The sequence below is a fragment of the Sinocyclocheilus anshuiensis genome, unplaced genomic scaffold, assembly GCF_001515605.1.
Source record: "Sinocyclocheilus anshuiensis isolate Anshui unplaced genomic scaffold, SAMN03320099.WGS_v1.1 scaffold274, whole genome shotgun sequence".
Lineage (NCBI taxonomy): Eukaryota > Metazoa > Chordata > Actinopteri > Cypriniformes > Cyprinidae > Sinocyclocheilus > Sinocyclocheilus anshuiensis.
Window position 1 is genome coordinate 1,044,503 of NW_015547698.1, and position 13,207 is coordinate 1,057,709.

Sequence of the window (13,207 nt, forward strand, 5' to 3'; positions counted from 1 at the left end):
TCTGGCTCGATTATTAATCTAATAAATTGGCATTAGGCACCTAAACACACATCCTGGAAAAAATCCATCAGATGTGTGTTGTTGTGGTGTGTGTGTGTGTGTGTTTGGTGTGTGTGGGTGTGTGTGTGTGTGTGTGTGTGTGTTTATGATGTTGCTAAGCAACAGCTATTAGATATGGCACTTTGGGCTGCTCCACCTTTGATCCACACATCACATCAGACAACTGCTCTTCCTTTCATCCCTCCATCTCTCCCTCTGCTCTCATCCCATAATTTCATTTCGCCTCCCTCTATTCTCTGGCCTCTGATCTGGGGCTGTGGAAATATGCACACCGTGGGTCACAGGGGCGACGGACACACCGAACCAAACCAAACTGACACACTGGCGTCTCGTGCTGTGGAAGTAGAGTCAGGTGATGAGTGTTAAGAATAAATGTTTATGACACATGAAAAAAAAATAAAATAAATAAATATATATATATATATATAAAGTTCACATTTTCCATGAAAAGCCTATAATATCTTAAAATGTGATAATTGACCCCACATGAGTGGCCTTCTATTGGGCCAACATGTGTTAGATGACCAGTATTTTTACTCCTAGACAACAATAATATTCAATATGCATACAATGTATGTTTACTTTATCAACACAGTAAAAGTTTAATCCACTCAATAACATCATTCATAAAGCTCCGTCCGTTTGGAACATGGAAAGGAACAATATGTTTTGTTTCGATGTCGAGAAATCACAACTCATCACGGCTTCACGAGTGTCAATCACTCAGCACATCTGTCCGTCTTCTTCCGTCTGGCCAATGGGGTGGCGCGGTGGGCGGGCTCAGTCCGGGGGGGCGGAGTCTGTCGATGGCCACGGGAAGCGCAGCTGCATGAACGATCTCGCCGAAGCTGCATCCGTGTTTTTCAGCCGCGATCCCCCCCCTGCGAGCGCCGCTGACGGAACACCCCCGCGGGGAGGCGAGAGAGAGAGGACTGCGGGGCCGCGGAGGTGCGGCGAAGAGCCAGGCCAGGAAAGGACGTCCGAGTCCGGTTTGATGCTGGCGGCCCGTCCGCCCTTTAAACACGGATGCTGCTGCTGCTGCTGCATTCATAAGGGATCGCTGTTTATCCGAGAACCCATCGGACGCGTCAACGTCCCCCGGTTTCACATTCCAAGCCGATCGGTAGACACCAATCAAGCGCGACAGCATCCCTCCCTAACGTTACCTGCGGCTCTCCAGCGCCTGACAGGCCCAGAGTCATGGGCAACACGCCGGCCGCCAAACGGGACAACGAGATGGAAAGCGGTGGGTGTCTTTAACGCTTCCCAGTCATTCTGTTTAGTCATCATCTTCATCTTCGATCATCCTCAGATGCTCATCGGGAATACGGTCGTGCATGTGCGAGGCTTCAGAGGCTTCAGGCTGATGCTGTCATGGCGATCACAGGCTCAAACAATGTGTTGATGCTTTAATAAGAGCGAGCAGCGCTTCGTTTGAGGGTTGCACCCTGTATATAACATGCCAAAGATGGTTGTTAGATTAAAAAAGGGTCTATTTATGTATGTCTGCTGGGTCTGGAGAAGGACAGATGTGTAGAAGGTCTGAAGCAAACAGCAAGAACCAAAACCTGCATGCTGAGATCTAATAGGAAGAATAAATATGGCAATTTAACAATCTGTCATTGAAAACAACCTTATTATTTGACCACTATGTGTCCTCCTCCTGTGTTAAGACTGTGTCTTAAGAACTAGTTTGACCAACTAGTTGTTAGCCAAGAGTTATCAGACTTACCTTTTGGATTCAAATGAGACCATTCTCCCTTTTTATAACTGACTTTAAGAAATTATGACCAGTCTTAAAGAGAAAAAATTAGATGACTAACTTTTTAAGTCTAGTCTAAGCGGTTTATGCAACCGGCCCCTGTGGAGTTGTTTAACCCAGGCTTAAGTAATCCACGTTTCACATTGCTAACATACTAATCCTGTTTTAATAATTAGGTTGTCAAGTTTTGCGATTTCATGCTTTGCACGTGAAAGTCCCAGGTTTATTTTTTATATTTACAGTGTTTCATTCATTTGAAGGAGTTGCAAGCTGTTTTAATAACATTTAGGTTAAAATTACTGCAGTTAATGCTAGTCCATCACAGTTTGACTTTTGAGTCTTTCTCTTCTGGAAAACAAAGCAAAACTATTGACACCGTCGTGTGCTCTGGAAGGATCAAATCATGGCTCACAGACGTTATGTAAACCACTGGCTACTGGTGCTCATGTTAATAAATAAATATTAGAAAAGTCCTTTGATATATCCCACCCAACCTTCCTGTTTAAGTATGAAGTGTGTCAAAACAGGAACAAAAACTGCTCACGGTCTTGAACCGTTTCCCTCAACTGCTGGCGCTTGAAAGTTTCTGTGACTGTACAAAACGTTTGCATGTTTAATGTGGCAAGATATCTTTAGATTACGATTGGTTTGTCTGTTGCAAAACAGCTCAATGTAACGTATACCAGCGAAAAATCGGTGTTAACCCCCTTTAAAAATGCATGAAACATTGCTTAACTCAAGAGTTAAAAGTGGCCTTAATGTGGGGTTTCAACTTTATTTGCATGCAAGTTACATTACACTCTAAAAAATGCTGGCATGTTTCAACCCAACTTTGGGTCAAATATGGACTAACCCAACTTTTTAGTCCATATTTGACCCAAAGTTGGGTTTAAACAACCCAGCATTTTTTAGTGTATATACATCACATTAAAGCAATAAGCCCCAAGAAGCTGTGGTTTACAGTGAATTTATTGATTGCAATGCAAAATGTGAAGTATATTATCGCTCAGCTGTCAAATGTGACTATAAGCCATGAAGATATTAAGATACTATAAACATGGACATCATGATTTTCTGTAAAGCTGCATTGATACGATGTGAATTGTGCAAAGTGCTATATAAATAAGTTTGTCGTTGAGTGTAGTGAGAAAAACACCAGCGTGACCCTTCCCCGCTGTGGGTTTGTTGTGCAGCTCCCTTGAAAATTGTCTTTCTTTTTGCTTGCTTTCTATTTTTTCTTCACTGAATTTGTGGGAAAATTTGCGGAATGGATTTGAAAATGCTGAAATGTGTTGAACGGAGCTGAGATGCTGCACTCTTATTGGAAGCTGAAGGCATCATGAAATGCAACAAAACATTGACGTGTAGAACTTTTTGCACTCCTGTGTGGCATGTTATCATGTTTTCCCCTGTTATGCCTGACATATGAAATCATTTTTGTAATGGAACAGTTTATTGAACCTTAAGACAATATATATAACAAAAAGTCTAAAAAAAGGTTTGCATATGCGTTTTTTGTTGAATATCAAATTTGACACATCAGGCTTTTATGGCTCATATAGAATATGGAGTGAAAAAAATACCTAAATTTTACTCGGAGGCCCAAACTGAGCAAAAATATGCAATTTGGTGCAGATGCTGATATTTATAGGACTAAAGGCTGGAATACACTACATGATTTTTGCCCTGATTTCCCGCCGATTTACAGTCTGCAGATTAGAGCTGACGGGCTTCACAGAAAATCATGTAGTGTATGATGGTCACAGACTCCGATTTTTAGCTTCAGACTTTGATTTCATCCAGTCGTCGTCGGAGATCACACATGTTTCATATTTCCAGCCGATTTTAGAACGCATGTTGTTTTCATTTGTCACGCGTCTCCTAGCAAGGCACTCATGTCTGCGTGAGTTTAAAGTGACTTTAAAGTCTGGAAGTGTGTGATCCTCAGTCATTTAGTGTGTGATGCCCAGTTTTTCCTCTGTGATTATTACAAAGTCGGTAAGTGATGCCCAGTGTTTTAAAATCTGTTCCGATTATAAAAGTCGTGTAGTGTATTCCAGCCTTAAGATGAAATTCTGATAGCTTGTAATGTAAATCAGTGAGATCTTTATAACCAGTGTTGGGGAAAGTTACTTTTAAAAGTAATGCATTACAATATTGCGTTACTCCCTAAAAAAGTAACTAATTACGGTACTTAGTTACTTTTTATGGAAAGTAATGCGTTACGTTACTTTTTAAATCTGGGCAAGGCTTGCTTGTTTGGTTTTAATATAAAAAGTTATATTTTTGGCAAATGTAAAAGCCCTTTCACATCAAAATCCTAAGGCTGAAGGAAATGTAAATTCACGTCTGTACAGTATAACACAGAAGAAGAAAGTTCAACACTCTTCAGCAATAAAAAAAAGAACAAATGTTAGTTTATCTTGAGTAATTTCTGCTTATTAGTACGGTTGAATTGGATCATCGAAGGTCAGCAGCAAAGACACTGGTTAATAAAATGGGATTAAATACATAAAGGATATTTGTATTATTTAACATATTTAATTATTGCAGGTTTGCGTCATATTCTGAGTTGTTTTTATTAATTTTGAGGAAAACTGAATCTGTTTTATTTTTTTTATTTTTTTTTTGTGAGTGAGATGAATTAATGCATGTTCACATTTAGTCTAGAACTAAAATAACATCGTACTCCCGATTTCTCTCAACATGGGCACAGGAGAGCTTTCAATCAATAAATGGGGGGGGAAAGTAACTGGCGTTACTTATTTGAAAAAGTAACTCGGATATCTTCTTGCAAATGAAAAAGTAATGCGTTACTTTACTAGTTTCTTGAAAAAGTAATCTGATTACGTAACTCGCGTTACTTGTAATGCATTACCCTCAATACTGTTTATAACACTATAAATGATATAAATATCAGTTGTCACTCTGTATCTCCAATAATGTCTTAGTAAGATGATTAGTTTTATGATTAAAGCATATAATGCAATCATATTTGAGACTCACATTTTAACATGACTTTAAAAAAAAAAAAAGATGTCTGGATAATCAAGTAAACCGGAGTTGCTTCAGTATTATACAAATAAGTAAAGATTTAGAAAGGAGACAGGTAATAGATTTTTAGCAATGCTTTGTTCATGTTGATCATTAGAAATCAAATATTATGTTACTGCTTGTGAAGTTAAGTTCATGTACTTTCTCTCTCTTCCCACAGTCAAAGAGTTTCTGGCCTTCGCCAGAGAAGATTTCCTCAGGAAATGGGAGAATCCTGCACAGGTAAGAGAACTCGAGGAGGGAAGCGCATTGAATTCGAGTAAAGAATGAGTGTTAAATGAGTGTCACCTGGTCATTTAAAGCAGGCTCGTGCCCTCTGAGTTGAAAATTACAGCAGAATTATTGCATGGTCAGTGGTTTTTGCTGTGGCTATTTGAACAAACCCATAATATCACAGATTCTTGAATTGTACCAGTAAAAATCCACCATAAATACTCTAGTATTTATAAATATATAAATACTCTAGTATATAATCCACCATAAATAAGCTAGTGATGGGATAAATGAAGCTCTTCGAAACTTTGAACCAATGTTTTCGCAAAACGATCCACCGTTTCATGTGCGGTTGTCATGGCAACCAGATACTTGCTACGCTAGGTCTATTTTTGCCACGCTGAACTTAGCAATAAACACATTGAAAATAGTGCACTGTAAATGATTTTCAACACGATCTCAAAGTAGTGAAGTCAATGAAGCAGTGAATTACTCACCCAATGCTTTTAAACAGACATCTGTTTGGCGTGATTCATGTTAAACGCACAGCGCTAGGCACACAAACAATTTATGTTTAATAAATATTACCGAAAATAGGCGATTAATCAGTTTATATTCTACAATATTTGTTTAGGTGTTGTTGTGTGTAAATTAAATACAATTTGAATGTAAATGACATGCATGTAGAACAACGGGTTTATGAGATTGTCCAGGTTTGAAGTCATTGCCATCTTCATCTGACAGTTTTATTAGCTGCAGATTTCTCTGCAGTTGTTGCACTTTGTGAAAAAATGATAAATATGCATTTATGTCACACAACAGGCAAACAGTATATACCATAAGCAGTTATCTGGCAAAACTTCTTACTCGGATGAGATTGGGGAGGCATTAGTAAGTTTGATTTTATTTATTAATACATTTACAAAGTAACAATTCAAAAATAATTATATCCATATTTACTTTTGAGTTTAAAATATCATTTATTAAAAAATACATATTTAATAAAACCGTTCAGTTGCTACACCCGTGGAAGCCTCATTTACTGAAATCATGTGACTTTAGCAGTTTAATGTTAACGAAAACTAAAGTATATTTCCGTTACTTGAAATAAATAAACTGCAATAAAATAAAACATTAAAAAACGTATTTTATTTCAGCTAGTTTCCAATGCAACATTTCTCGTTTAGTTTAACTTGATGTACTAAAATAGGTAATTCTAAAATAGTAAAAAAAAATCTGACATTTACATGCAAGCAGAAACTATAAAATTCTATTCTAAACATCTAATTCAAAATATTATCAAAAACAATAATAGTATACAAATAACACTGTTTGAAAGCACCCATCGCTACTAGAAACAGGACAGCAAGCATGACAGATGTGACTGTAGTTATGTGTTTAAACAGTGGGTGTGTCCCACAGAACACAGCGAGTCTGGAGGACTTCGACCGGCTGAAGACTCTGGGCACGGGCTCATTCGGGCGCGTGATGCTGGTCAGACACCGAGAGAGCGGGCAGCACTACGCCATGAAGATCCTTAACAAACAGAAGGTGGGCGGGGCTAATGCCTGAGCCGTGACCTCACAGGCAGGCACGGCGAGGATGTCATGATCTCCTTTCATCGTCTCTCTGTAGGTCGTGAAGCTGAAGCAGATTGAGCACACGCTCAACGAGAAGCGGATACTGCAGGCCGTCAGCTTCCCCTTCTTAGTGCGGCTGGAGTACTCCTTCAAGGTGAATACTGCTTGAAATATCAACAGCTGGAGGACGATGTGCCGCATGTAAAGGCCGTGTTTGGTAACGTGTGTTTGTTTTAGGACAACACTAATCTCTACATGGTGATGCAGTACGTTCAGGGAGGAGAGATGTTTTCACACCTGCGTAGAATCGGCAGATTCAGGTGAATATATGTACATTCCAGATGTGCTTTATTAGTGCCTGAGGGAAACCGCAGTGTGCACAGTAACTTACAACATGCAGAGCATAAATACTATATATATACATACATACAGAGCTGGGTAGATTACTTACAAATTGTAGTCCATTACTGATTCCAAATTGTATGACAAAAATTGTAGTTAGTAACATAATCCATAATCTTGGAAAGCCACAGATTGAATCTTATTGCATGTGTGTAAATGTAAAAAAAAACAACCAAAAAAAAACAGTATATGTAATTTAGCTTATATGTGTTTTTTATTTATTTTTTATTCCACATAAGAAGTGGACATAGAAATGAGACGTAATAATAACAGGTCATCCCAGCAGTCTGCATATTTGTGCTTGTATTCTTTGGCTCATTTTGGTCTAGCTAAATACACAGGATACAAAACAAGCGCTGGGTTTAGAGAAGCAGCAGTGAAATCCAAAGCTATCTGTGTGCTAATGCACATAATGTGAGACTGTGGTTTCATTTCGCTTGTGTAAAGAAACTCGATGCTTGATATGTATTTGTTGCTGTACTAAAATGAACCACTTAGCAGCATCGACATGTACAGTTGCATTTAAAAATGCATGCATGTTGTTTCATTAGATAACAACAAAATATCAAAGCTGCTGGAGTTTTTCGACTTCAGATTTCTTCATCTGTTTTTTTTAAACCTCACAAGCTTCTTTTTGGTAAATGCTGAAAAGCGTGTTTGTGCTGTTTCTATGCACATTCGCATGAATCTCTTTTATTATTTCAGCCCTACTGGAATAGCTAAAGTGCTGTTCTTTTCAACAACTTTCTTGGAACTGTATCTTTTCTCTTTCTTTCTCTCTTGCCGTCTTTCTCTCATGTAGTGAACCCCATGCGCGGTTTTATGCTTCACAAATAGTCTTGACATTTGAATATCTGCATGCCCTCGACCTGATCTACAGAGACCTTAAACCAGAGAACCTCCTCATCGATCAGCAGGGCTATATACAGGTAATCAACACATGCACCGACTGCAGAAGACTTACGTTCACATTAAAGATACACAAATACATAGTGCTTAGTGAATGAACAGTCTGGAATAGAAATAACACTCATTATTAAATGCACTTTGGACCTCCGGTCTTAAAATTCTGATTTAGCATCAATAGCCAATTAATTAGCATGATTAATAACATAATTAGTAACATCTGAATTTATATCTTCAATATGTGTTTTAAAGAAATATTTTATCAATCTGTACAATACTTTATGATCCATGTCAAGGGTAAATTACGCACAAATGATGACAAATGTTGTGTTTGATGAACAGAATCCTATCAAACCTAATTTAATATGATATAATATTTAGTTATTGTGTTAAAAAATAATATAAAGGCCTTTGGACTTTCAATCTTGAATTTCCGTATTAGCATTAATCAGCATGATTAATAACATAATTAGCAACATTTGAACTTCTGTTGTTACCTACTTTACATTAATAACATCCGTATGTATTTTAAACAGATAGTTTTGCATCTTTCTCTGTAATACTTATAATGCAATTTGGAAAATATTTTACAATCATGTTGAGGCTAAATCAAGCACAAATGATGACAAATGTTGTGTTAGATGAACAGAAACATATCGTAACTTCATAATATCATTTAAAATGTTATAATTAGTGCTGTCAGACGATTAATCGCGATTAATCGCATCCAAAATAAAAGTTTTTGTTTACACAATATATGTGTGTGTACTGTGTATATTTATTATGTATATATAAATACACACACATGCATGTATATATTTAAGAAAAATATGTTATATTTGTATTTGAAATATATTTATATATAATATCTATTATATAAATATATACATGTAAATATTTTCAGAATATATACTGAGTGTGTATTTGAGCACAAAAGCAGTCTTAAGTCGCTGGGGTATATTTGTAGCAATAGCCAAAAATACATTGTATGGGTCAAAATTATTGATTTTTTTTTTTTTTTAGAATTATAGATTTTTCTCTGCCAAATATTGTCCTATCCTAACAAACCATACATCAATGGAAAGCTTATTTATTCAGCTTTCAGATGATGTATAAATACCAATTTCTAAAACTTGACACTTAAGACTGGTTTTGTGCTCCAGGGTCACATATACATAATAAATATACACAACACACACACACACACACACATATATATATATTAAGTAAACAAAAACTTTTATTTTGAATGCAATTAATCGTGATTAATCGTTTGACAGCACTAGTCATATTATTTAGCTATTATGTGAAAATATAATAAAGAACTTTAGAATTCCAGTCTTAAATGAGCATTAATTAGCATCCAGTCTTAAATTAGCATTGATAGCTAATTAAGTAACATGACAATTAGTAACATTTGAACTTCAATTTTTACTTTTTTAAAGCAAATATCAGCATTTGTGATGTGCTTTACATTACTAAACAGATATTTTACTTAATATAGTGCAATTTGGAGAATATCGATCAATCGTGTCGAGGGTAAATCAAGCACAAATGATGACAAATGTTGTGTTAGATGAACAGAAACATGTCAAATTCAGTGTGACTTTGCTGTAACTCGAAAAAACAAACCTGTGCCACATTCAAGGGGTAAAACAAAACACTGATTTGGGCCCCATTCATTTGCGGTGTAAATGTTGCTAAAAGTGTGTCTGTGATGTAAGCAGCTCCGTGGATGTGCTTTCTCATAATCTCACCATTACTGCCCCCTCATGGCTAATATGATAATGGCATCATGAAATGTTTCTGTCTGGAAGCATGCATGCACTGTGCGTATATCACAGCGTCCTCCTTTGTTTCAGGTGACAGACTTTGGTTTCGCGAAGCGGGTCAAGGGTCGCACGTGGACATTGTGCGGCACCCCGGAGTATCTGGCCCCAGAGATCATCCTCAGCAAGGTGAGCCATGATGCTGTTTCTCTGAGGAGACTACAGTGAATGCAGCTGAACGACAGCAGACCCAGTGTAATTAATGAAGCGTCTGCACCGCAGAGCCTGGTGATGCAGCTCGCTCTCAGCTGCTTTTTTGCGCTGTACAGCTACTCTGAGCACTTTATTTGACTGAAACAACACGATTTAATATTCAAATATTATATACAGACTAATGGGCGGAAGTTCGGAATATTAAGCTTATTTTAATGTTTTTGAAAAAAGTATCTTCTGCTGACCAAGGCTGCATTTATTTGTTAAAAAATACTGTAAAAACAGTAATATTGTGAAATATTATTACAATTTAAAATAACAGTTTTCTGTGTGAATATACTGTAAAATGTAATTTATTTCTGTGATCAAAGCTGAATTTTCAGCATCATAACTCCAGTCTTCAGCGTCACATGATCTTCAGAAATCATTCTAATATTCTGATTTGTTGCATTTTTAGATTTTTGTGGAAACTGTGATACATTTTGTTTTTCAGGATTCTTTGATGAATAGAACGTTAAAAGAACAGCAGTTATCTCAAATAGAAGTCTTTCTTGATGTGATAAATGTCTATACTGTCACTTTGATCAATTTAATGCATCCTTGCTGAATAAAAGTGTTTTCTTTTTCTAAATCTCACTTACACAAGACTCTTGAATGGTGGTCTTCCACGGTTTCCATAAAAATATTCGGCAGCACAACTGTTTTCAACATTGATAATAATCAGAAATGTTTCTTGAGCAGTAAATCAGCATATTAGAGTGATTTCTGAAGAATCATGTGACACTGAAGACTGGAGTAATGATGCTGAAAATACAGTTGTGCATCACAGAAATAAATTACATTTTAACATGTATTCACACAGAAAACAGCTGTTTTAATTTGTAGCAATATTACTGTTTTTACCATATTTGTAAACAAAGAAATGCAGCCTTGGTGAGCAGAAGATACAGAAAAAGCAATCTGTTATGTATTTCAGTAACTTGTATCACACTAAACCTTTGAGGTTTCTGTTCTCCCGCCTACTAGTTTAAATCTTGTTTCTTGACATAAATATGTGCAGTGGTAGCTCCACTAACATTCACTGCATTTGTGAAACATGCAAAGTTTGTGAGCGTTTAATATCTCTTTCTCTCGTAGGGTTATAATAAGGCTGTGGACTGGTGGGCTCTGGGTGTGCTGATGTACGAGATGGCTGCCGGTTATCCTCCGTTTTTTGCCGATCAACCCATTCAGATCTACGAAAAGATTGTCTCAGGAAAGGTAATTTTGCCAGGGAATAACGAAACTGTAGCGCTTAGATTGAAAGTGAATCAGATATCTCTGCGATATCTGAGATTCTTGTTTTCAGCCCACCCCAGTTTACTCGTGTTTGGTTCAGTTAGGCTCAAACACAGTTGATTCTTTTCGATTCCAACGTGATTAAATAATGATATCAAACATTTATCCTGTGTCTCTTTTTTGCAAACCATTTATTGGAGCTGAATACCATGAACAAAAATCAACAGGCTACATAAAAACTGGACTGTTTAAGAGCTGTTTTTCGTTTTTTTTTCCCCAATGGAAGTTGTGGTTCTCTCATGATTCTGAAGAAAAAACATTAGACAACTAAACCAAATCACATGCAATTTATGAATTAATGATTAAATGACTCACTCAAGATGTACTTGTTTCATTACTGGATGAATCAGCGTTCTTGAACGAACCTCTTGTATGATTCAAAGACAAATACATTTTAACAGCCCCTTTTCGCCACCTACTGGCGTAACAATGTAATCGATAAATCTTCATTTGAAGTGTCAAATTACTTTCAAAAGGTCATTTATTCTATTTTAATCACTACCATACACATCGTACACACAGTTTATATCTGAACTATAAACTTTCATCCCAGTACTTCTGTGATTTGAATGTTTGTAACACAGAAATAATGATACTGTGTGGCCGAAAAGCTGTTTCGTTCATATTCATGACAGCTGCTCTCTTTAGGTCAATGGCAGCGCGAACGCAAATTTAAATGTTTAAATCACACTGGTGTGATCGTACGCTGTAAAAAAAAAAACTGTGACATTTACGGTAAAATACCGGTAGCTGTGGTTGCAAGAACTTCACCGTAAAAAATATGGTAGCAACATTTTAGGTTTTACAGACTTAAATTCACAATAAAATACCGTATTTCATTAACTGATGTAATGTTAATAAACCAACATATTGAAGTACTAATATCTGTTTTGAACCATTGTAATGCACTGATAACCACCAAAAACTGGTGGTGATGAGAAAGTCACATGATGAACTAAAGCTCATCACAAAACAGCTTTTCTACGAGCTGAGGAGGGCAATACTCAGTGTTGGGAAGGTTACTTTGGAAATGTAATAGGTTACAGATTACAAGTTACCCTACTTAAAATGTAATAAGTAGTGTAACTGTTCAATTACTTTATTAAAGTAATATAACTGATTACATTTGATTACTTTTTGATTACTTTTCTAAATTTCTAATGGTTTCAACTGTTAATCATTTTCAAACATGTAAACCAGGCAGGGTTAAACTTACAATATGTACTCAACACTGATAACTGTCAGACTTTTGAAATCCTTCATCGCTTGAATTAAGATTATAATATTTTCATTTTAAAGGAGACATTGGATGCAAAATATCTTAATTTGCGTATAAATGTGTCTTAGCAGTGTGTGGACACAACCACCTTACAATAATCCCCCAAAAACCTAAACAGTCTCAATTATAAAGCCATTTTGATTTTGGAGTGAATACCAGCACTCTCTTCCACCTTCAATAGCACGATGGAGGTGAGACCCTTGAGCAAGGCACCAAACCCCCAACTTTGTTGGTGTGTGTTTACGGTGTGTGTGTTCACTGCTGTGTGTGTGCACATGGATGGGTTAAAGTTTGTTTATGGCGCAAATCATTTTACTCCAGACTGCTTTCTGAGTGAGGGACAATTCAAGGCAGGTTTTGGGTTTTGGTTCAAACTCAATGATGTATCAGTACCCATTGTTCATGATCCAGCTGCAGATTTCTGACTTTAAAGGGTTAGTTCACCCAAAAATGAAAATTAGCCCATAAATTACTCACCCTCAAGTCATCCTAGGTGTATATAACTTTCAGATGAATCCAATGCTGACCTCATACATCATTCGCCCGGAGCGGAATCTAACGAAAAGACAGTTAATCTAAAAAAAAAATAAAGCATATACATAAACCCTATCGGATAAGCAGGATAAGCATG

The 13,207-nt window shown here is 36.7% G+C and overlaps 1 protein-coding gene across 1 annotated transcript in view; it reads left to right on the plus strand.

Annotated features, from left to right (window-relative positions):
- The first annotated feature begins 858 nt into the window (after positions 1-858).
- LOC107703755 (cAMP-dependent protein kinase catalytic subunit alpha-like) overlaps positions 859-13,207 on the plus strand; it is a 17,704-nt gene continuing 5,355 nt past the window's right edge. Inside the window, exons 1-8 of the mRNA XM_016506477.1 lie at positions 859-1,306; positions 5,037-5,098; positions 6,512-6,640; positions 6,725-6,823; positions 6,907-6,989; positions 7,874-8,000; positions 9,840-9,935; positions 11,097-11,219. Coding sequence (XP_016361963.1) covers positions 1,261-1,306; positions 5,037-5,098; positions 6,512-6,640; positions 6,725-6,823; positions 6,907-6,989; positions 7,874-8,000; positions 9,840-9,935; positions 11,097-11,219 — 765 coding nt within the window. The 5' untranslated portion in view covers positions 859-1,260. The remainder of the gene's footprint in view (positions 1,307-5,036; positions 5,099-6,511; positions 6,641-6,724; positions 6,824-6,906; positions 6,990-7,873; positions 8,001-9,839; positions 9,936-11,096; positions 11,220-13,207) is intronic.